The sequence below is a fragment of the Perca fluviatilis genome, chromosome 7 (assembly GCF_010015445.1).
Source record: "Perca fluviatilis chromosome 7, GENO_Pfluv_1.0, whole genome shotgun sequence".
NCBI lineage: Eukaryota > Metazoa > Chordata > Actinopteri > Perciformes > Percidae > Perca > Perca fluviatilis.
This window is the reverse complement of record NC_053118.1, coordinates 16,946,937-16,971,645: the sequence shown is the minus strand read 5'-3', so window position 1 is coordinate 16,971,645 and position 24,709 is coordinate 16,946,937. Positions and strand designations below refer to the sequence as shown.

General features: G+C 39.2%; 2 protein-coding genes across 6 annotated transcripts in view; both read left to right on the top strand.

The window, feature by feature from the left end:
* Nucleotides 1-494: 494 nt before the first annotated feature.
* LOC120561879 (protein tyrosine phosphatase type IVA 3) lies at nucleotides 495-11,820 on the top strand. The gene is made up of 7 exons (XM_039805202.1): nucleotides 495-852; nucleotides 4,402-4,922; nucleotides 7,390-7,527; nucleotides 8,013-8,105; nucleotides 8,254-8,384; nucleotides 8,946-9,020; nucleotides 9,386-11,820. Exons 3-7 carry the CDS (start codon nucleotides 7,432-7,434, stop codon nucleotides 9,501-9,503), a joined length of 513 nt encoding a protein of 170 aa, XP_039661136.1. The 5' UTR covers nucleotides 495-852; nucleotides 4,402-4,922; nucleotides 7,390-7,431; the 3' UTR covers nucleotides 9,504-11,820.
* Nucleotides 11,821-12,857: 1,037 nt separating this feature from the next.
* The window catches only part of LOC120561877 (zinc finger protein ZFAT-like), a 14,931-nt gene continuing 3,079 nt past the window's right edge, over nucleotides 12,858-24,709 (top strand). For 2 of the 5 annotated variants that reach the window (XM_039805198.1, XM_039805195.1), the window contains exons 1-19: nucleotides 12,858-12,935; nucleotides 13,038-13,067; nucleotides 14,465-14,623; nucleotides 15,151-15,318; nucleotides 15,633-15,764; nucleotides 15,966-16,079; nucleotides 16,597-16,719; nucleotides 17,075-17,148; nucleotides 17,646-17,734; nucleotides 17,964-18,062; nucleotides 18,458-18,606; nucleotides 19,221-19,312; nucleotides 19,506-19,654; nucleotides 19,740-20,622; nucleotides 21,243-21,369; nucleotides 22,198-22,430; nucleotides 22,728-22,809; nucleotides 23,023-23,142; nucleotides 24,508-24,681. In XM_039805198.1, coding sequence (XP_039661132.1) covers nucleotides 12,884-12,935; nucleotides 13,038-13,067; nucleotides 14,465-14,623; nucleotides 15,151-15,318; nucleotides 15,633-15,764; nucleotides 15,966-16,079; nucleotides 16,597-16,719; nucleotides 17,075-17,148; nucleotides 17,646-17,734; nucleotides 17,964-18,062; nucleotides 18,458-18,606; nucleotides 19,221-19,312; nucleotides 19,506-19,654; nucleotides 19,740-20,622; nucleotides 21,243-21,369; nucleotides 22,198-22,430; nucleotides 22,728-22,809; nucleotides 23,023-23,142; nucleotides 24,508-24,681 — 3,049 coding nt within the window. In that variant the 5' untranslated portion in view covers nucleotides 12,858-12,883. Of the gene's footprint in view, nucleotides 12,936-13,037; nucleotides 13,068-13,175; nucleotides 13,587-14,464; nucleotides 14,624-15,150; nucleotides 15,319-15,632; nucleotides 15,765-15,965; nucleotides 16,080-16,596; nucleotides 16,720-17,074; nucleotides 17,149-17,645; nucleotides 17,735-17,963; nucleotides 18,063-18,457; nucleotides 18,607-19,220; nucleotides 19,313-19,505; nucleotides 19,655-19,739; nucleotides 20,623-21,242; nucleotides 21,370-22,197; nucleotides 22,431-22,727; nucleotides 22,810-23,022; nucleotides 23,143-24,507; nucleotides 24,682-24,709 lie in introns of those variants that run through there. The other 3 variants (XM_039805200.1, XM_039805197.1, XM_039805199.1) reach the window with 3 other exon arrangements.

The window sequence follows — 24,709 nt, the reverse complement described above, 5'->3', positions numbered from 1 at the left end:
CAATCTAGCTGGTAGCTCAAAGGACCATCTATTTTTAGTTGGTACAGGGAGGAAAAGGGGGAAGAGAGGGAGGAAAGGAAAACAAGACAAGGTCTAGACAGTCGTGTCATGGCAGAAACTACTCGTTGGACCTAGTCTAGAAATCTAGATGCACCCTAGCGGCAGCCAGGGTCAACATCTTGATGTGGGTCTGGCTTGTCAGGCTACATTGGACCTACAATTGCGCAATATTTTTTGTTATATTTGAGAGAAAGATGAACTGAAAACACCGATCTGTATTTATATTGTTACTGTGCACTGTACTTCCTTGACTGAACCTTGTAATCATCAGCCTATAGGAAGGGTGAGGAGAGGAGAGGAAGGGGGGACAGCACCTCTTCTTTAGCCTGGAAGAGTGGAGGGAAAAAGGAGTCAAGTGGATGAAGGGGAGCAAGAGGAGGAGGGGGGGAGGAGGAGGAGGAGGGAGTAAGGCTCTTCTCCTCTCCCTCTAAGAGCATTAACTGTAGAGTGTTCTGGTAGTGACAGGGCTGTCAGGGTCAGATGGCTGCTCAGCCTGATTAGACCAGCTCACAGCAGATCCTCAGCCCAGCACTCTGCACTGCTACAGCTACAAACTGGCACGTACAGTACAGACATCACAGTGGATACTGAGAGGCCAAGAGGTACAGGGAGAGGTGGATAGTTCAGTGTTATTGTGGAGCAGCAGGTTGTTGCATGAATATGCCATTTTCTGCTGGTTGACTACCAGACATCTCAGCTTCTAGAGGCAGAAAGAGCAGGTGGACTTTACTTTGGCAAAGAGGCAGAAGAAGTGCTGTTATTTCTGTTGTTGGAAATTACATTGCATAGCAGGTAAGGACAATGTGGAGTGTTGTATTTGTTTTGTTGCTTTCTTCATTTTTCTAATTATCATAATTAATAGTATTTGGGAAAGGTTTCTGAAGGTGTCACACAGCCACAGCAAGTTTTGTAACTTTTAGGAACAACAACTTGATGTGACAAATAACAAATGTACATACAATGATGGAGAATTTACATAGACATTAATTTCCACAGTTAGAGATACTAATAAAGTTATAATCACACTTCTTTGCTTGAAGAGGCTGTCAAGTGGCAAGACAGGGGTGTACTAGAATTGCAGACTGTTGCTTCCACAAAGATTTGGTGTGCCAAAGAATCAGCTGCTGGTATAGATAGAGCTATAAATACAACTGCAGGTATTCAGTGTCTACAGGGGTTTACTATAACAGCCAGTCAGCTATTTGTATGTCAGCACTGTTTTGGCACTGTTGCTTTTGCAGGACTTACCGTGGTTTGTGAATTTTCATGTTCAGCAGCCAAGCTGACCACTGAGGTAAGAGGGAAGGCTGTACTGTTTTAAAAACAACTCAAATTTAGATAATTTAGCACATCTTTTTTTTAGAGTTGACTTGGAGCTGCTGCAGAAATCCTCCTCGGTAATTGTTAACTGAAGGCAGCAGAGATGAATGCGCGGTAACAGGATTGATCCTATTTCAGGCTACTACTAACCTGCCTTGTTGGTGTCATTACTACTAGTCTCACTTTGCCAGACCTTCCTCCACCACAGCCCTGCGAACGAGGGTCTGGCTAGTCCACACAGCATTCCAGGATGAGAGAAAAACGAGCTCTGGTTTATTGGCATTTCTTTAAACCAATCACAATCGCCTTGGGTGGTGCTAGGCCGGGAAAAGCCGTGGTGCTGCTGCAAAATAGCCTCAGGAAAGAATTTTTTTGGTGGAACGTGTACATTCAAAAGTTGTTTTAGTCGTGCAACAGAAAACTCAGATTGGACAGATGGATTTACCCTGCAGAGATCTGAGAAAAGGTTAACCATAGTCCTCATAAATCGACCGGAGTTTAAAATGCAAACACAAAGGAAGCCCAAGGCAACGGATATCTGGCGTAAATATCTGCAACAGAGCAATCCCGAAAGTGGAACATCAAGGATATAGACTCATTACTACTAACCTACAAGATTACTGTGTTTCATTCTGCCTCACATTTGCACGTACTTTAGAAAGGTTTGGCAACCTAATGCAGTTCTAAAATAACATTGAGATCCATTTTTAACTTCTTTGGGTCCGATTAGCATACGTGACGACTATGTTAATACAGGGAAGATTCGCCATGCAGTTTTAATTGGAATTACTGCTACCGTCTAACCATTTCCCTCATGCTTGTTTATGCTTTCGTATGATGTTTTTATTTTAAGTCACTCAGTTGTGTCTCCCGGTTTCAGTGAATTTACTGCTTTGTCTTGCTGTGACAGTGCCTTCTGTCATGTTGCTTTGTGGGATACACATTTGTTTTTATCCTGTGTGTCTCATGGAGTTAAATTGTTGTTGTGCTTGTGTTACATGAGGCTGTAAAAACACAAATGGCATCTCATAAAACCTCACAATAAATTGTTATTCTAGATGTTGAATTGACTGGATTGGATTGACCTCTATCCTGATTAGTGGTAACCGTGGTAACAAAGGATAAATTCCTAATCATAGATAGTCAACAACCTGGAATAGACTGCACTCTTCTGGGAGAGTTAGCGAGTAAGTCGGCATGTGATTATGAAGAGTGTGTGTGTGTGTGTGTGTGTGTGTGTGTGTGTGTGTGTGTGTGTGTGTGTGTGTGTGTGTGTGTGTGAATTGTTAGCTGAGATGAGAAGGTGACGACGGATTACCCAGAGTACCTCTGGACTTTCCCTTGTTGTTTGTCTGAATGTTTGGTTTGGTAACGTCTTTGATCACCTTCCTTTATGTTTCCTTCACTCACTCTGCCCGTCGTCCATAACGTGATCAGCATTTGTTTTTCTATTCCTGCTTTGGGTAAAACACTTATCATATTTAGTCCCATACGTTTATATATATACGATTTATCAGACTTATCAGGTTTCTGTCATGTTTTTTTATTTTTTTTTTTTTTTTTATTGTTGCTTGCCTACTAAGCAGAATATTAAACTTGTTGACTTTTAAAGAAACTGCATTTTAATTTTCAAGCAGTGTCCCAGTATCCTTTCACTAATTTATGTAATATTTAATTGGACAGAATGCGGCAGACGAGAACTTTCTACAAATACACTGAACCAATAACGAAGCACATTACATAACTGGAGTTCAGCCCAATGTCTTTTACTTCAGAGAATAAAGAGGATCAAGCTGTTAAACACAAATTTAAGACACAATGTTATCTTGGCTAAATAGGCCACCATTTCAACTTTTAAAGCTCAAACTAAATATAATTTAAACATCTCATAGACGTGCAGATATGTATCTGATCAACAGCAACTGTTTGCATGCACAAAATATGCCAAAGCTGTTGTTGTACTTCTCAAGAAATAGTGATCTGATATCATTCTCGCCCTAGTAGGAGGACTACTTGAAGTAGCAAGTGAGCTAACCTTCCTTTTTATTTGTTTTACAGTTTGTACTACAATGTGTGGTCTTTTGTCCCAAAGGCTGAGGAACTACAGCTACTACTCTTCTACACTTACAGTACAATCCTCCTAGGATACATTAAGTAGGACACTGGGTTACTATCTCTTTTTTTCACACCAAATTCAATTTGGTTGACATTGTGCAGGCTAATCTAATAACATTTTCCATATTTTGTGAGCCATATCATGTATTAGATTTTCTAGGTCATGCTGCATCTGTCATCTGTTTCTGTGCTTACTTGTCTATTCCATGCAAGTATAGGACCACTTTTGTACATTGTTCAGTAACTGCATACAGTGATAGTTGACTCATTGCGTGTGTATGCTTGTGTATATGTATGCATACAAGTGACTTCTTAAACAAGGGAGAATCAGGACTTGCAAATATCAGCAGTCTTGAATATACTGTATGCATAAGCTAGCTGTTCTTGCTATTTGGCAGTCTTTGGCCGGTTATTTTAAAATTACAAGCACCAGCTAATTTCTCAGGTTCACTATTGACTGTGTTTTTGCATGCCAAAGTGTTTGTCAATTTGATTTAATATTTGAAACTAATGCCAAAGTGTTTGTCAATTTGATTTAATATTTGAAACTAATGCTGAAGTGTTTGTCAATTTGATTTATTATTTGAAACTAATGCTATAATTTTGTTAGGTGGGTTCAATGGCAAAACATTAAAATCTGTATATATATACACACATGTTCATGTGTGTGTTTATCTATATACATCAGCCAATTATTTGCCCTCCTGTTGGACTTCACATTACTGATTTAGGCTGTCATTAGTAGATTTTGCCAAACAGTATGGGCGGATTTCACACATACTATGTTTGGAACATTGGAACAAATGCTGAATTATTGACATTTTATTTGTACCAATTTTCATTACTGTTTTTCTGAAAGTTGATAATTAAAAAAATTACATTTTGTTTATATCTTTTGTACTTAAGAACTGCTGGTTGATGGAGTTTGTGCGGCGGAGTGGTGACTACTGCCACGCCCAACACATTTAGAGTCTATCTGGAATGAAGCTGCACCATGCAGTCCTGCGGCCCTGATACCTGAAAGACCATTGGCCCTTGCCCTCTAAAACCAGCCAGCTCATGGGGTAAGACGTGGAACCTCGTCACTGGAAGCTAACTGGAGAGAGAAGGACACAGAGAGCTAAAGAACTAAGAGACAAAGAGAGAAGGACTAAAGCAGATCAGAGAGATAAAAACAAAGAGACGGACACAGAGAGAGCTGACACACTGTAGCTTCCTGGACTATAGGATACAGTCAACTGATGGAGTGAAACTGTTCTCAAGACAACAGGACCTCAGAATTGGGAACAAATAAACAGTCTGTTTAGGAGACTGTTCATAAATAGTCTCCAACAGGAAGTTCAGCAAAAGACAGGAAGTCCAGAGTTACCTGGAGACCTGATATAAGTCGAAGACACAGCAGCTACCTGCTACAGCTGGAGCTAAAGGTAAATAGTGATGCACCAACACCTCTTGCACATTACTGATTTGTTCTGGCATGACTATATTATTCTGTGATAGTTTTTTTGTTTGGTCAGTGTGAGCTAAATCAGCTTTTGGCTAATTTCCATGGTTGTAAGTTTTATATACAAGAATTATTTTGGCAGATATGCCTGTCCTGTGTTCTTAGGAAGTGTAAACCTGTTGCTGCAAAATTCCTGTACTGCATGCTATACAGCTTTATGAATGCGCAGTACTCAAGCTATGACAAGCAGTCACGCATTTATGCCTACTCATCACTGGCTTAGTTTATCCATTTCTTTACTAGCATGATCACCCAAATAGTACTTATCAGTACTCTTACTAAAATAGTGTCTGTAGGGAATGTTAGGCATCCCTGAACTAGATTGATTAAAACAAAATAAAAATTCCATGCTAAAATACACTTACATCCTTGTTGTCGTATTCGAAATGTGAGCAAGATCAATGCCATTGCACAAGAGAAACTTGAAAGAAATGATCCATTGACAGTTATCATTATTGTTTACATCCAGTATACAACTCAATAATACTGTGTTGAATGTAGTATGCATGTATTTTGATTTTAGATGTGCCCTTATCGGGGCTCCCTGGAAGCTCACCCGGTAGCGCGTGCGCCCCATGTACCAGGGCTCAGTCCTTACCGCAGTGTCCCAGACTTCGATTCCGACCTGCGGCCATTCGCTGCATGTCTTCCCCCTCTCTCTCCCCTGTTTCCTGTTTTCCTCCTAAAAATTATAATAATTAAAACAATGTTTTGTTTTTTTTAAATTAATTGTAGTGCTTCAAGTAAGAGTTTGCGAACTTGTCTGTTAGTGACAGAGGACAAACAATTACAGGTTCAAAGGGCTTGAAACAGGTTTAATACCCTGTGTGGCTGTCGCTGTCGCCGATGCTATGCACCTGTAACCCAGTCAAGGAAAGGGTTAACAGAAACGTAGTTTTGACCAATCGGAGGTGGTTGTGCCAGAACCCCTCCTTTAGCTGAGTCTCTATCTAATCTGTCAAAGGGAGAGCAGGAGTGCAGTTGTGAAGTGTAACGTTGGTAGTCCCCAGAGAAAAAGTTGGTAATTTCATGCCGCAGATTAGAACCCAAATTGAAACGTAAGCAATGAAAATTGCTGAATGTTAGAGCATTTTGTCAAATTGGTCGTCATTACTGTGACTTATAATGTGTTTAGTTCCATCATAGTGTTAATAGTGTCAAAAAAAAAGTTAGCTGATGTTGTTGTTCAGTAGCTAGCTCAGAGATTATTGGCAAATGAAATTAATGATTTAGCAGGGGGGTTATCACTTTTGTAAGGCACTGTATCCGTGTCACATTCTCATTAGGGCCTGAGCCCCCCTAAAGGTCAGATCCTAGAATCGCCCCTGAACTGTCCTATTGTAAGATATTTTTTTTAAACGAAGAAGTGCGCTTAGCACTGAAGTTTATCAGTCACATTCATAAAATCCAACATCAGTGAATGATATGACAATATGATAATTTTTCATTAAATTTTTCTTTTGGCATCCTACACAGGACTGGTGTTTTCAGTTGTTCTGGCTGATTAAACCAGGTTTAAGTTGGGCAGAGCTATGATGGGAATTATTTGAGGTTGATGTCCCACCTTAACAGGCGAGACCAAAGCCTGAGGCAGATGTCAAGCAAGTGCAGTCTGTTTGAGATGAGGTCAAGCAAACCAAACTGGTGGAGTTGTAGGGCCTTGAACTGCAGTATTACATTCTTTACTACTAAAGTAGATGTGCTTATATTATATTGCATTACAGAAAAGGACTGTAAATATGTGACCTTGACCTTTTGATAATCTTGAGATGTCTTAAATTTGTAACAGGTTTGGTTGCGTTTAAAAAAAAAAAGGTGGCAGTAATGCACCCTGGAGAAGTGAAGCTTGTGGTGTGTGGTCATGGTATGCTGAATTAACCGGGGTTTTTTTTCACAGCAGACATTTTGACATGTCATAGTAGGAAAAGCACATGTGGTACTAAGTACAACAGCGATGGCTCTGTTCTATTCAAGTGTCCCAGTAAGCCAGTGTGACAGTGTCACAGTGAGCCAGCATGAACAATAATAGGACCCTGAAACTAAATCCACCATCATTTATTGTATCATTTACACCTGTGCTTTTCACTTTTTTACATGTCAAAATGTCTTCAGTTATAAAGGCATGGTGGTGTCAAAGATACAAAAGTGATACTTAATGGGAAATGAATGAGACAAATCCAGAAAACCACATGTGTTGTTGTCAGTAAAACACATTTTAACTTTGAGATGACTCAAAGATGGGATTTTCCATAACTTCATGTGGTGCAATTTCTGGTGTTTTATATGCAAATGTCTTAGGGGCATAAAAATGTGCCTGAAATTTGGCTCAAATATTTGACGCCATGTTCAATTTTTAGTTATATACAGTACAATTCTCCCTGACATAAAAGGTCCGAGGTCCTCCTGGGATATCAAAGGTCACGCTGGTCACCATGAACCGTCCAGCTCCAGTGGAACTGTGCCACAAAAACATGAGATTCCTGATCACACACAACCCCACAGACAGCACACTCAGCTCCTTCATAGAGGTAAGAAATGTTTGTGTGATAACAGACCCCCATCAGTCCACTGAAAAGCTTTACTTTAAAAAACGTTAATAAAACACATAAATACACATTTATCATATATAAACTGCATGTGATGTTTCCCTTGCTGATGACATGACATTTTAACAATTTTCACATTATGTGAGACTGAGTGAATGTGTTTATTTACTACACTTATTTTTATTGCTGTTAACTGGTTTTTGGACCTTTTATTGTATTCACTGTGAAATTTAACTCCTTTATTATTTTAACTGTTAAAAGCCCTTCTAGGGACAGGTGTTGCGAATTAGCCATGGCTATAAACACTGTGATACAGGCATCGGATTTTTTCTTTATGTAATAATCTATGTTTTTTGTATATGTCCCTATTCAAATAAACAACAAATAAAATAACTGAATTGAATTGATCAAATTGTGTTTTGGCTAAGTTGTGAAAATAGTCTCCTACCACTGTTGTGCACACTCAGGACCTAAAGCGCTTTGGTGCCACCACAGTAGTTCGAGTCTGCGATATTACCTATGATAAAACACCGTTGGAGAAAGACGGCATTACTGTAGTGGTAAGCACACACACACACACACACACACACACACACACACACACACACACACACACACACACACACACACACACACACACACACACACACACAGTGCCAGTAGTACTGTCACTGTTTTCATGTAACTTTGTAACTGCTTTTCTTTCAGGATTGGCCGTTTGATGATGGAGCCCCGCCCCCCAGTAAGCTGGTTGATGATTGGCTGAGTCTACTGAAGAAGAAGTTTCAGGAGGATCCAGGATGCTGCGTGGCCGTTCACTGTGTGGCTGGGCTGGGGAGGTGAGAGACACACCAACCAAACAAAAAAAAACAACTTTACTTTACGCATTACGATTGTGTCTAAACTGGAACTCCAAGAGAGGGAGACTCACCACCTATGCACAGCAGGGATTAACATGGAGAATGTTTCATGTTTCTGCTATAAAACTAGGTCAGACCGGTTGGATTACAGTCACACCATAGTTATTGTCGCATGCATATGATTATGCTGTACACAGCAACATAATCTGATGATAAGATCAGATGCCTTTTGTAGTTTTAGTGGCATTGAGCTCTCTCTTATATGCGTTGAACACTATGTGCACACACAGCAAACACTAATACACACACACACACACACACACACACACACACACACACACACACACACACACACACACACACACACACACACACACACACACACACACACAGCAATATTTTAATTTATGCCCTGTCCTCATATTTCCTTTAAGATGTGTCACATTTTTATAAAAAAATGGCTGGAATAATTATTTTTACTCAAACATCAGACTCATAACACATGGACATGACTCTGTGTGTGTTTATGCATGCATACAGGGCTCCTGTGCTGGTTGCTCTGGCTCTGATAGAGAGTGGGATGAAGTATGAAGATGCTATTCAACTTATCAGACAGTGAGTACACTTATAAACTACCGTACATCCTCATCATGCAGAAATAACAAATATCATGGTGTAAGAGCATTGGTTTTTGATATACACAAAAAAGCTTTGTGTGATATGTAAAATATTTAACATGGCTTAAGAATACATCTTACCACACACACACGATTTATGCACAATGTATACACTATCTGTAGAAATTAAAATTGTCTTTCTTTAATGCCATCTGGTGGTGATATTAAGAAGACAATTAGGCAGACAGCGACGCACACGGTAGAGCCATTTGATGAATTAGGGTGATCAGGAAGGGTTATACCTTCCATCATGCATTATTTGTCTTTTTGTTTTTACATATTTTGTCCTTGTGTGTTTTTCAGGAAACGTCGTGGAGCCATCAACAGTAAACAGCTAACCTACCTGGAGAAATATCGATCCAAGCAGAGACTCCGCTTCAAAGACTCTAATTCACACAAGAACAAGTGCTGCACAATGTGAACACACACACACACACACACACACACACACACACACACACACACACACACCAAAGACATTTTGTACCTGGGTCATTCCTGTTATGCAGCAATATTTTAATATATGCCCTGTCCTCACATTTCCTTTAAGATGTGTCACATTTTTTTTTTTTTTTTTTAAATGGCTTAAATTATAGATAAAGGTCTTCTTTATCACATGAACACAGAATAATGCACATTAAAAATACATGTTTTACTTTACTGCCCTTTTTTATGGTACATATGCTCGATTTTACCATGTCCCCAGTGTAAAGTTATCCTCTTCTACAAGACCTATACGCCATTAAATAATAAAATACCAGTTAACCATGTTAAACTCTCTCTGATAGGCTATATATTAGGAAGAACTATAGTTTTATTTTATTTTTTTTGCATTTTCATAATTCACTGTGTGTGCCTGAAGTAATTTTCCACCGTGTTAGTTTGTAGTTTCTCGACTTTAAAATAAAGAAACTTCAATTCCATTGACACCATGTTCAGGATGTGACATATTTTTTTGTGAGGGAACTCAAAGGAGCAAAGTAGGGTGAGAATAAACTTACACTGAGGCCAAAATGTTGCTGCATACCATGATCCCTCAAAGAAATGCCTCAGGAATCCAACCATATCAGCCTTGTGTCACTATCACAAACACTAAAATATACAGGCTACATTTGGCCCTGGTGTACCCTGGGAATTGACAGCAGTTTCATTAGAACCCATCTCTGTGATTTCTTGTCTTTTAAAGAAACAAATGGTTATTGGTTTGCTTCACAACATAGATTACAGTGAAGAAAGATGGCAAAGATGGGCAAGGAACAGAAAATCACATAAAAGGTTTTGTAGCTAATTGTTCAGGGATATAGATAGTATAGATATAGATGGAAAAGACACAAAGTTGGGTCAGGGATAATGATAACATTGAAATTTTATATTATGATATACCTGTTCTATTGGCCCTCAAAACGTCAAATCATACCAGATATTTTGTAAAGATACCATTGAATTTTCATTATTTTGTACAGGTGTTCAATATCTTCAAACTTCCCCATAATCATGGTATGAAATGGCATGCAGTATTTCTGAGTGTTTCTTTGAGATTGTTTTTTGGAAAAACTCCTGAGACACTTTTTACACTAAAACACAGGATTAAAAAAGTTTTTAACAGCTCAGTGTTTTTACTGTAAATTAGGTCAATACTTTAAGTTGACCCTATCTTTTACATTAGTCCTGTTGATGTCTGTTCTCAGTGTAACTGGAGATAAAAGGGCTCATTTTCAAGCAGCATTTTCTGCCATTCAGTATCAAAATCAGCTTCTGAAATGCTAGATGAAGCATTTTGGTAAACATAAAGCCTTCATTTGGTTTTGTCACAGTTGCCGTTTTAATATAATTTCATCGTGCTCAAATGATGTGTTTACATATTGATGCGTGCATTATATTGTGCTCTGTTTACTGACACCCACAAAAGTAAACATCTTTGTCAGCAGCAGCTGCTTTCAAGCCAAGTTAAAAGTACATATGTGTTATTTAAAACAAAAGGAAACGTTAATAATTCTACAGTTATAATGCATTACACACATTCTAAAATGACGGAGGGATGTAAACTAGTTGTAAATAATATTAAATGAAGTATCTCTATTCATCACTTTTATTCTAGAGGTAAGGGTAAACCACTCCTCCCAGTCACTGACTAAAGAAATTTGCAAAGAAAATGAAACCATTGCAGGTATTACACATATTTTTTGTGTTACTTTGTCAGGGAGGAATTTTCACATTATCAGCAGTTCATGACATAATATCTCAGTTTTAATCCATGGATGATATATGGATAAATTTAGATCTCTAATCCTAGAATAAATATTGCTGCGCATCATTTAAACTAGGTTACAGTATCTTATACAGATTTTTCTTGTGGGTTGGAGTTTGCTTATTAATTTGTAGTTTCTAAATGATGCATGTAACCAACTGTTTCATGGTAGAGCATGCACCTTTTATGTATTACAGTAGTAGGTTGCTTGTAGTCTCCCCACATTTTATGTCCCGAACAACAATTTGTAAGAAAGAAATGAGAGCAGAGGGTGTAAAATTGTGTGTGTGTGTGTGTGTGTGTGTGTGTGTGTGTGTGTGTGCACATGTGCGTGTGTGTGTGTGCGTGTGTGTTTTGCAGTCTTTAGTCATTGTTAATAATTGGGACTGACCTGAGCTGACACTTTTTTATGTAAAACCAAATGCTGTAAATGTCTGTATCTCTGTAAATTTTTGCACTGTTTAATAAAGGCTTTGTCATTGTCCCTATATTTTAATAGTTGTTCATTAATTCCTGTCTATTTTACTGTGCTTATAAGGATCTCTGTTTTGCATACATATGAAGTTCCGTGCTGCCAGACATGAAAAAGAAAATGTGCCAGAGGAAAACAGCAATGAATGATCAGTGGTGCCATGTCTATTCTTTACCTCTATTTTTTATGACAATAATTTGGAAACACTAATTTATGATTACTTTGATTTTGGCCTGTAAAATCATAATGTATTCTTAAAATTCCATGGTTACCACAACATTCCATATTTGTAATGATTTTCTAGATGAATAAATGTTAGTATCAGAGAAACTCTTCTCTGTACTTATCAGATCAATGTATCAGCCATTTTCAGCCATTAATTTAGCCATTGTCCTGTAAACAACCATTTAAAAAAAAACTTTTTACAGTCCCATTATAGTGAAATAAAACCTGTATTTTGACATGGTCTGTATTTGTTGCACCACGTGACCACCCTAAATTTTACATTAAAACAAACAGGGCCGGCCCTAGACTTTTGGGGCCCTAAGCAGGTTTTGGTTTGGGTCTCTCCACATTGTAACATGTTGCCACTGCACTTGGCACTTGTGAACTTGTGTATTGTAAATATTAGTTTAAGCACTCATAATGTACAAATACGCATTTAAAGACTAATGTGAGACCTATTAGCAGCAACACTATCTTTAAATAGACTGTCTCTGTTATAAGCTCTATTGTGGGACATTTCAAGCGCTCTTGGGGGCCCTCTGGTAGCCACAAGGGCCCTAAGCAGACGCTTAGGTCGATTATGGGTCGGGCCGGCTCTGAAAACAAGTATTAGGCTACTCCCACAACTTCAACTAAACAACTAAAAGTATATGGCAACACTGTTGATGCCTGTTGACACAATGGTCAACATATTAAAGATGTTATGTAAAAGAAATCATTGGCAAAACATTTTTTCTTTTTCTTTAAAGAAAACTGCTGTAGGTCCCTTCTCAGCCGCAGTACAGTCCTCCCGCCGCTTAGGGCGCTGCTAGGCCAGCTACAGTATGACTGTGTCCGGTCCACTTCCGCTGATTGGATGGACTTGTGTGGCAGATTCATCCATGGGCAGATTCGACAGAAATTTCTTTGTGCGTAATGTAAAATTAGGCTTTAAATACAAATTCAGTGGTTATATTTAGCCGTATGATGCCTCAAATCCCTTGATAAATTAGTGTTCTTTTGTTGTTTAGACGCTGGAGAAATGGATGGACAAAAAGCTGGTAAGAATTTGGGCTAGCTTCAACTCGAATATGTTTGTCGCGATTTCATGTTGATTTGGGCCAAATCAAAATAAACAAACGTGTTTGTTAGTGTGTTAATTTTCAGAGTATTTTATTTTTTTATGTCCTCGCTCGAGGAGATTATTTACAGACTTTTTGTTCTGCGATACCGGTATACGTAGTCTGTAGATAGTGTCTTTAACAGTCGACAGCTTCTGAAGGCACAAGTGTCAGTCCTATGAACGTTATTCCCGAATCTCAATGATGTGGCTGATTAATAATGAAGGTTTTGATACAGCATCAGATTGTGTGGACAAAGACAGCTTATCGACCTTAGTTAAAAAAAGGGAATGTATCAACGGATTAGCACTCAAAATCAACGCTAGCTCATATTTTCATTGCTTCATTTCATAAGGAACATAGTCAATATCACACACAAACCCCCCCAAAAACAAATCACGGAGTTAAAACATTAACAATATTCAAGATAACTGTGGATGGACCGAAGAACTGCCTCATGTTAGTCTTGTGGATGCTACTGTTAATTAAAGCTGTGATGTTTCAGCAATTGTCATATCCTATGAATTAACATCCAAATACGTAAATTGCATCCACTTGAAAAGGAAATGCTGATAAATTGTTGATATTTAATATTATATATTAATATATTCTAGTATTATATAGTAGATATAATTGTGGGTCTGGGTCCCGTTTACTGTTAAATGCCCTTCAATGTTTAGTAGGTGGGAACAAGGAGCTGTGTTGAATAATAGCTACTATTATTTTATTGAGCCCCAACAGCATGCTCTGTTAGATGTGGATTGTGGAATGAAATCAACAAAACGACCAGTTGAAAATAATTAATTTGAAAGAATCTTTCAATCATAAATGTTTCCTGTAGACATACATGCCATCCTCCATTACCTATCATTGAACTGCATATAAGCAACAAAGTATGGCACACTCCTTCCCTTCTATTTCCCTTTTTTTCTCCCTACCTTTAACTCTGGTTGCATGTACAGTATGAAATCAAATTAAACAGAAGAAAAGGGGGAAAAAAAGAAACAGTGTTAACAATTTCAACATTGACATCCACAGAAACAAACTGTAAATAATGCTGATTACGACTGTGCTATAGTGACACTAGTTAAAGCAGTTTTCATTCATGTCTCTTTGACACAAGATTAAATAAATTCTCTCTCAAAGAAAGACCAGTTTCTATGAGATATTGCAGATGGGTGAAGGGGGGAGGCTGGAAAATGAGGGATAATGACTCCAAATAACAAAATTTCCTCAGACATATAATGTTAATCTATATCACTCTCTTTTTTCCTGTTTTTTTTTCCTCCTCTCACTGCCTCTTGATCTGCCACCTTTTTTTCTCTGTGTCTCCCCAGCTGGTTCTGTGTTCATGTGTCGGCTGTGCAACCTCTTCTCTCCCAGTCGCTCTCAGCTGCTGGCCCATTGCTCCCAGCTGCACCCCCAGCAGGAGCCTCCTGATGACATCATCATTGCTCTGCAGCCTCTTGTAGGAGAACCTGTGGAGACGCTGACAGGTCAGATTAGCGTGTCATTGCCAGCATTGCTGTCACTAAATCATGTAAAAACAAACCACACTTTCTATTGCATAATAATTATCACTACGTTCCCTAATTTGGGGATGAACAATGTACAATGTATTTGATATGGGGCTTGAGTCCAATACAGTACTTAACTGTACTACTATTCTTGGACTGATAATCAAGTCAAAGTTAATTAGAAGATAATTAAAATACCTAGCAAATAAAAAATGTGAACAATTAATTAAGAATGAAGAACAAATAAACATTATACTTCACAGGAATATGCCAGTCAGTACAACACTATAACTCTTATCTGTTTTTGATTGTGTCTGGGAGATTGCTATACAATGGAGTTCTATGACACAAGGCATAAGCTACATTAGTACATCAGGCTTTTGCTACACAGAAAATAAGTGTTTGTAGGATAAGCTCATGGTTTGTTTTGGTCTCTTAGTGGGATTTATTAATTGAAAAAAACAGTGTTATCTTCTTATCTGTTCTGCTGTGTTGTTGGCCCACAGAGAGCCCAGTGAAGCGAAAACGAGGACGGCCGAAAGGCTCTACCAAGAAGACGCGCACAGATTTGACAGAGTGCATGGCCGACTCTACCCTTTCTCAGGAGGATAATGTTCAAAGAGAAGAAGAAGGCATTAAGGAGGAGGGCGATAGACAATGTAGCTCAATACAAGGTAGTGTTGTTGCCAATTATATGTATCACATAATTCTTTCTTTTTCATGCAGAAGACAGTATAAGTACCTTCTGCATGAGAGAAGATGCTTGCTTAAAGTTTATAGCCAGTTTTACAGTATAAAGGGTTTTGGGCAACTGGCTTTTGCCTGGTTGGTAACCTAACTTTTCTTAACAATTTCTTAATTGTTGTGTAGGCATTTAAGCCATAAGTTTTATTTTTTTCAAGTAAACTTGTTTTTGTTAGTGATTTCTGTAAATATTCTACACAAACTGTATTTACTGCACTCTGCATTCTGACTCTTCCTCTGCTAGTCAAAAGCAATGACGGCATATTGGGGCTGGAATGCAGAGACTGCCATCGCTCGTTCAGCAACAGACGACAGATCCTTAAACACATCTGCCTGAGAGAAGAGCAAGATGACGAGGATGAAGAAGAGGAGAATGGTGAGGAGTGAAACAAATCTGCGATAGAAAAGTGAATGTGTGCAAAAGAGGCATTCAAATTTGGGGTGGCCTGAAGGAGAATGTTTGGAATTATCCTTCCTATAATTATAGGTCATTAAATGCCTCTGCCTTAACTACAGATGTTTGGGAAAAAAGTACAGAAGGTCTTGGCAATTTAACGGACATAATAATAATTTTCAGGGAGAATCTGTGGTGGAGCAGGAGTTGAGGCTTCTGGAAGTTTGGATCCTGGGGGAACAGATCCAAACCAGATGCAACAAAACCCAGCAAGACCAGGACACGTGAGAGAAAAAGGTATACGGTTTAAGTTCAGGACATGATTTCTTCAAATTAATTCTTACCAAGAGGGAGACCTAATTGCTGCTTTAATATCACTATATCAATATTTAATATATTTAATATCAATTTTTTAAAAAATTCTGGTACAGGATATAAAATCCTCTACTCCAGACTCAAGCAACACAAAACAAATATATATATTCACATTTTAACATGTTGTTTTCATAAAACACATTAATTTCATGATTTAAATTTTCTAACAATTCATAAATCAGTTACATACATTACTGACAAGCTTTGTAATTATACATTACACCTTTTGACAGGCAAAATGCATCCAACCTATTCTTAAAAGAATTAATTCAAGGGGAACGCACAACTTCTTCTGGAAGCTCGTTCCATGATTTTACCGCACAGGAGAGTGAAAATATTCTTTCTCTTTTCAGACAGGCGTGTTCTAGGGTAATTTGTGATGAAATGTGAAAGATTAATGATCTTAGCAGTTTGACCTTTTCTTCTTCCCTGCTTGTAGACGTGGGCAGCTTCAGATCCCCGAGAACCAACCGAAGCCGCACCTCAAAAGAAGGAGGCCTAGCAACGGGAAACAAAAAGTCGGTCATCAGTGTTGTTCTGACAGAAGATAAAACACTTCCAGGTTTGTCCTAAGCGTTTTTTTTTTGTGCTAGCACTCATATTTTGGCTAACATCGACTGCTTATGATCCAGCACCCCTACCCACCAACCCACCCACATCCCTGATTCAAAATTATGAACTGCACCACAGCACCTTGTTAATTATGGTTGTAATGACTTTATGATCTTTAGCACTTTAGAATGCACAGCATTACGCAATGCATTATTACTTATTAATTTATCTATTAATTCATAGCTATACCGTATCTGTGAATTGTCCTTTTATGTGCTACTCTTTGTACCTTTTAATTCCCCTTCTGTGACAAATAAAGTTATTTGAATTGAATAAGTAAGATGTGTTAACCTTTCATTCAACAGGTGTTTCTACAATGGTTCCAGTAGAGGACAATTTAGCAGAAACAGAGTCTTCAGCCATCCAAGCTCAACCTCCGGTAAGCACAGGAATACAAAGAAACATTCACCTAAATTGTAAAATGTGTTTCTCACTTACCTCTTGTAGTATTTAGCCTGGCAGACAATCTCTGAGATTTATGCCCCCATCCCAAAAGAATAACGCTGTATAGAATTCCATTAGTTGTGCTTACAGCAGTGAAAAATGACATCGTTTTTCAGGAACAGTGTCCCAGTTACTCAGGATAGTGCAGAGACCTTTTTGTGAGTAGTTTCTATGGAAATGTATTCCTGCCAAAGACATAATCTCTGTAAAAAAAGGATGTGGGCTCAAATGCAAAATAAAAACATATTATTTCTAAAATATTTTAGCATGTTAGCATTTCAACTGAGTTTTAAATGGGATGGTTCTGTGATACAATGTTGCAGTGTGTGTGTCTTTTTTCATTTATTAGTTATTATCTAATATTGATTTGATTTGAGTTGATCTGTGAGTGCTAATAGTATATGGGTTTATTTATTGAATTTGTCTGGGCAGTCTGCAGTCTTCCAGAGTCGGTCACGTCAAGACCTTGCAAGTGGAGCCACTGCCTGCGAGGGTGACCCTAAAACAGATCAGGTGCCGAGGTAATATAATAGAAAATGTCCGTCTCTTCTATAATTCTTTGAATGTAATACATAACTGATGGTAATAATAACGGATTGCTTCATACAGACAATCTGACAACGGGAGTTAATTTGTCAAATGCATGCATAAATAATGTCGTAAAGGTTCTGCTAGTTTGTGCTAGCAGCAGTCTGACATATCGATGTTATCTCCTGTCAGCAGTCTGATCCCTTTGTTTTCTACTTGTAGTTCGAACCCGACCTCCACAACAACAACAACAACAACAAAAACAGCAGCAGCAGCCAGCAGAGGCTTCCAGGAATATTCTATCAAGCAAGATGCTACCAAGTACTGTATGAATATTTTTAATAAATGTATTAACATTGAATTTATTTTATAGTAGTTGTTGCTTTGGTGGTTAAGTGTGGCGGTTAAGTGTGACTAAATGCTCCTTTGTAAACTACAGTCTACACCCTACTGTAACTAAATCTGCTTCTAATGTAACAATCTAACAGAAAAGATATGTTTGACTTTGTTTTTCCTGTTTGTTTCTTTTCCGAGCAGTTCAAAGTTTATTTAGTTTGCTTCCTTATTGCTAACGTTGTTATCTGAGCAGCCTAAAGTCAATCGAAGAATTTTGTCTATTTTGTTAGCAACATCAACAGCAATCTCTACTGCCACCATAGCAACTACAATATATTGGTCAACTGGTAATTGTAATATTATTACTCTCTGTCTCCCAGTTTACTTCAGAGCCAGTTGAAGATCTTTGCCTGTGAGTTCTGTAATAAGATCTTTAAATTCAGACACTCACTGGTCGCCCACCTCAGGACACACACCCAGGAGAAACCCTTCCAGTGTCCACACTGTGACTACGCATCAGCCATCAAAGGTAAATCCAGGCTCACTGTTCTCGAGGCCACACAGACACTTTTAAGCTTGATTATTAAAAATGAGAATGAATCGAGTTGTTGAAGTTACAATTTGTATTTTGAAGTTTGTGTAAATCAAAGGTGCTGACGGGAAACAGGGGGAGAGAGAGGGCGGTATGACGGTTCCCAGGTTATATGGCATCTTAAACCACCACATGCCCCTATTCGTAGGATTTCATGTGAAGTTTGAACATTGAAGCAATGCCATTAAACATTGGTGCTGTTTCTTTGTGTTGCTTTTAACCATTTTATTTCAGTGTCCCTTGTTGGATCCTTGGTGAAAGAGGGCTGTAGAGATATTTTGTCTTAACTCCTCCTTTAAATATGTAATCAGGTACCTTTGCAATTAATGCTAATAGCTAATAAAACAATCAATAAGACTAGATAAGTCTTTAATGGTCCCCATGAGGAAATTGAGAATTATCCGTAGTTACAAAGCAACATGGAATTACTGGAAGTATTTGTAAAACCTAGAGCAGACCAGGGTACCTTTTGGAATCTTTAAATAACAATATCATCATATTAACATTCCTGTAAAAGTTGCTTACTTTCTTACCTTCCTTTCCCTTCAAAGCCAACCTGAATGTTCACCTGAGGAAGCACACAGGAGAGAAGTTCAGCTGTCAGCACTGTCCTTTCAACTGTCTCAGCCCAGGACACCTCAAGGTGTTGTTATTACTTAATTACTGGTATCGATTTTATTAGTAGCACTGTTATATCCTCAGTATAATTAATATTAACATTTAAGCTTAGAGACACAGTCTGTTGTGATTCTGGTTTCCACATTCAAATAGATCAGATCAATGGTCAGGGCTTTTTTTCTGGTTGCAGCAGTAATTCTGTGTTTCTGGTAATGCAGGTCCACATAGAGCGAGTCCATTTAAAGGTGAAGCAGCACTGCAGCTTCTGTGAGAAAAAATACTCCGATGTAAAGAACTTGCTTAAACACATGGAGAAACGACATAACCTGAAAGACCCTGCTGTCTCCCAGAGCTACCAACAGCTGAGGTTTGATCTTCATCATCTACATTATTTTACCTTCCTATCTACCTTCGGACACACCGGCCCTTCTAAATCTGTTTATCTGGTCCAGGTTAAAGACTCGTCAGGGCCTCAGACAGCTCCTCTACCACTGTCCCACCTGTAACCGCCGCTTTAAGAACCAGCTGGAGCGGGAGCGCCACCTGTTGGTCCACGGGCCCCAGCGTCCCTTCGCCTGCCTCCTCTGTGACCATGCTGCAACCAAGATGGCCACCCTCGCTGCTCATGTCAGGAAGCACCTCTTCCTATACGTGTGCTGTGTGTGTGACGGGAAGTTTGTCAGCTCTCAGAGACTGAAGAGTCACTTGAAAGAGTCTCACCCCGAGCTGGACCAGGGGCAGGCCTTCACCGACTGCATCAACAACAGTTACTATCTGATACAGCCTGGAGGAGGCATGTGGGGGGATGAGGAGAGAGGAGATCCAGCTAATGGGATGGAGGAAGAGCTAAGGATAGAGCAGGAGGGGGAAGATGAGAGGGCAAGAGAGGGGGGTAGAAGAAATGGTGTAGGAGGGGAGAAGTGGCGAGATGGGGAAGGGGAGCAGCTTAAAGTAGCAGCAAGCGAAGATGTGGAGCAAGAGAAAGAGGAAGAACACGCTAAACCTCAGGGTGAAAGTGCAGAAGAAATGCAGCGGAAAGAAGGAGAATTAGAAAACAGAAGTGCACAGCAAGATTCCCAAGAACTGCTCCATCAAGCTATTTCTACAGAAACCACAACTCCCTCGGACGGACAAGATGAAGCAACAGCTGGGGAGAAGTCCCAGGACAGCACGGCAGGCGCATGCACCCCAGCAGCTGGAGACGATACACCAGAGAGCAGTCACACCCCCCACTCGGAGGACAGGACTCAAGAAAATAAACACCCAGCTGATGAGAACACACAGACACCTTCAGCACCTCCAGGGGAAGATAGGCAAACTCCAAATTCAGAAAGGGTAAATTAGTCACAGTTACACAATAATATCAGCTAGGACTCCCACTAATGATGAATTGTTTTCATAACCTATTATTTTCTTGATGAATTGTCTGGGCTTTGTCTTATTTTGTCCATCCAACAATCCAAAAACCAAAGATATTTAATTTCTTTAAATCATTTAATGTTCCAGAATTTCAAACGAGAGAATATTAAGATGTACTTAAGAAAATGACTTAATGATCAATCGATTGCTGCTGATTAATTTTCTGTCGATCGATTAATCAACTAAAGCACTAAAAAGACAATAATTAGTGTGTATAATCTTTTACATTACAAGACTTTTATTTTAGCATCAGCAGACCGACATATCGGAATTATGTCATCCATATCTGATTATCCATCCAAAGTAATGTTCTTCTCTATATAGAGAAAGGGCGATAACAGGCAACGATTGCACTTAATGAAGATTGTGATGCAGTCTTATTATTATAATCAGAACTATTTAATCTGTGTCTGAAATACATAGTTTTTTAGATGAATTCTACTTTAAGTCATCTTTTCATCTTCTCTTGAGGTAGACCTCCTCCTCCTCAGCTTTGCTCCTGGCAGTCTGACTTGTTCTTTGTTTTGTGCTGGCAGGGGTTGGAGGTTTTGCATCCGAGTGCGTTCCAGCAGGTGTTCTCAACTCTTCAGAAGACTCGGCTCAATACGGAGTCTTTCCAACGACTCAGGAAAATTTATGGAGACTTGGAATGTCAATACTGTGGTGAGATGATGAAACTCCCTTGAGAAGGCTGGTTTTATTTTGTCCTGCTATTTTAGTTATTTAGTTTAATTTTACTTTATATTACATATGATTTTTTTACTCAGGGATGTCACGATTTTGATTTTAAATCATAAATAAGCATTCCATTATGACTATTGAAATCAAAAGCTTTCCCCAGTATTTTTTTCTTTCTTGCGCACGTACGAAGAAATAAACAACAGCAGACACAGCGTAGCTTACCGGCTGGTAGCATGCAGCTATAAACCCAGGGTAACGTAGCTTACCGGTAGCCTACAGCTTGACTTTTCCAGACACCATGGCCACTGCCCCTTTACTTTCAGCTGTGTGGCAACATTTTGCCTTCCGTGTGAGTGAGTTGTGCCGCAGGGACGCAAAATTACGAATCACACTATGGCCACGCCAAGACCCCGCCCTACGAAGCAGCTCGATTGGTTGGGGTTAGGCATTTCACCTTGAGTGGTTAAGGTTAGGGTCAGGGGATAGGACCTATACATGTAAGCATGGACGCCTGGCCAATAGTAGTGTGTGAATGCTATTGAAGGGCGGGTCTTGGCGTGGCCATAGTGGGAAAAAATAATATTGCTGAAGGGACTCCATGGTGCCTTCAGGTGCACTTAGTTAAACTAATAGTGCAATCAGTTTTTTGTTGTAGTACCCTTCTGCCATCTAGTGGTACTCACTGTGGCATTGCCCTCCCTGTTAAAAAACATTTTTTAAATCGAAAATGAGAATCGTGACACCTCTATTTGCTTTTCCTCTTCCTCTATCTGGCTAGAGTGTTAAATAGTGTCTTTTTTTGCTGCACAGGTAAACTGTTCTGGTACAAAGTCCACTATAACGTCCATGTACGCACACACACCAAGGAGCACTCGCATTACTGTTCAAAGTGTAGCTACTCGTCCATCACCAAAAGCTCTTTAAAGCGGCACCAGATCCAGAAGCACAGCGGCTTGCTACTGCCTTGTTCGAATCTCGGCTGTAAATACACCACACCTGACAAATACAAACTTCAGGCCCATTTGAAGACACACCAGGAACAGGTAACCAGTCTTCTACCTTACCCTACCCACCCTAATGTATTGTTTACCAAGTTTAGATAAATTTTTTTGATCAACATTTTAGTTAATTTGCATTAAAATGTAATGTATTTGCATTAAAATGTATTCAAGGTAGCTTTTTTAAATTTGTTAAATTAGTAGAAAAATTAAGTTCAGGGAAAAAGATCATTCATCCAGCCCTAATGATTTATATCTTATATCAGGGGAAGACCTTCACTGTTTTACCCATTTTTACTGTGACGGATGCAAACATTGACTCTTGACTTCTGTTGTTTACAGGGGAAGAGCGTGGCTTGTCCTGTCTGCCAGAACAGCTATCCAGAGCACAGACTAAAACACCACATCAAAACATCCCACCCTGGTAAAGAATACACAAATATATCTACAGACATGCACAAAACATGCACACACTACCTTTTGATGTTTCTTCTCTAAAAAGTTCAATTTCAAACCTGTCCTTTAAATCAGCGTGAGCATTTTGTTCATTCTCTACTGTGCTTACTGTATTGCATCTGACTGAAATAAATGAAAAGAAAATGTCCAAGGTTGCAATTTCATTTTGTGTGTTGGACAGACACGCTACCTATGCAGGGTAAAGGACTGATGGTGCAGCGCGCAGAGAAGTGCCCCTACTGTGACTCCTATTTCTTGAAGAACAGCAGTGACTTTCAACGGCACATCTGGGCCCACCAAGGTGAGATATTCATCTAATCTTAACACAGGCAAGCACATACACACACAGCACAAGTGTGGAGAAACACATCTTGGCCCACGAGTGACCGAATGCACAGTATTTCACTGCTTGATTACTTTGTGATCTTAGCTTCCATCTGTCTCTCTTTCTCCTGGCTGCCCTCCAGGACGATGGACTAGACTGAAAACACACTCCAGACGTTGTAGAAGGAAATTGGCCAAGTTGGTCAAGTTACTTGTGAAATGATGAGAACACAAACAAACCAAATCATCTGCGTGTGTGCTGCTGGCATTATCTCAAAGATAAAAAAAATAGAAATCTGGCAATGAAGATAGGCAGAAGTTACACGAAAGTTAGGAGACTATTTTTCTCCTGCAATGATCTCTTGATCAAAACTTGTCAGTTTTGCTACGCTATATGTTTGTTTATCTGAGAATCTAATGAGTAATGTGGGGCTGCTAAAATTACTGCTAATGAATATGTGCTGAAGTTGTTTTACTTAATTACTTTCAGTCCACACAATCCACAAGGCAATTGACAGTTCAAATGTATCTATTGCAAATCCCTTTTTATTATACACACAGCACACACAAGCAAATTGCAGAGTAGCGAAGGGGCAACCATGGTATGGCGCCCCTGGCGCAGTTTGGGGGTTTGGTGCCTTGCTGAAGGCCACCTCGGTAGGGCCCAGGAGGCGGACTGGCAGCTGCCAGTCCACACTCTATACTACCGTACAGGCCTGAACCGGCGACCCTCTAGTTCCCATACTTGTTTAATATGTAAACTATGTGCACATCAGCTGTAAAGTACAATGTTTTGTTTTGAGGAAGTGAATTGTTAGTCTATTCCTCTTCCCATCAGTCCCTGCTTAAACCCTTTCTGTTTACCTTGAAGTTACATCTGTGCTGAGGCCGAGGAAGCTGGCAGACATAAATCCAGCACAGGTGTTGATGAAGGTCTCGAGAGCACAGCCAAAAAACCCTGCAATGCATAGTATGCTGATTGTGTTTTTCAGCAGGTTTATCTGGCTTTGTTTTCTTGACACTTTCTGCCACTGTCCTTGTCACTTTGTCACAAGCTTTTGCTACACTTCCTAGCTCACTGCTGGCTGCGCCCATTCAACACTCACCCATAGAAAACATGTAGGCACATATCACTCACAAGGTGGTGGACTAATAACACACTTATATACTTAATATAGTTATTTTACTGTACCTTTCTAGCTGTTTATGTTATGTTCTTTTATTAATCTACATATATTGTAATTACAATTCTAAACAAAACGTTTTATTATTTTCTTTTTTAGCATTTTGTTGCTGTCTTATGTGCTGATTCTTTTGTTTGCACGTGTCCCCGTGTGTGTAGGTTTGAAGCCATATGTCTGCAGTGTGTGTGACTATGCAGGCCGCAGTAGAAGCAACCTGAAGACTCACATGAACCGACACAACACAGAGAGAAGTCACCTCTGTGATCTGTGCGGTAAAAAGTTCAAATCTAAAGTCACACTCAAAAGCCACAGACTGAGCCACACCGATGAAGGTATGTATAATTTATCTATTTATTAGTA

Excerpts from the sequence above, each read along its gene's own strand:
- LOC120561879 (XM_039805202.1), top strand. The coding sequence starts at position 7,432 with ATGAACCGTCCAGCTCCAGTGGAACTGTGCCACAAAAACATGAGATTC. Across the intron at positions 7,528-8,012 it reads CACTCAGCTCCTTCATAGAG|GACCTAAAGCGCTTTGGTGC; the intron begins GTAAGAAATGTT and ends GTGCACACTCAG. Across the intron at positions 9,021-9,385 it reads GCTATTCAACTTATCAGACA|GAAACGTCGTGGAGCCATCA; the intron begins GTGAGTACACTT and ends TGTGTTTTTCAG.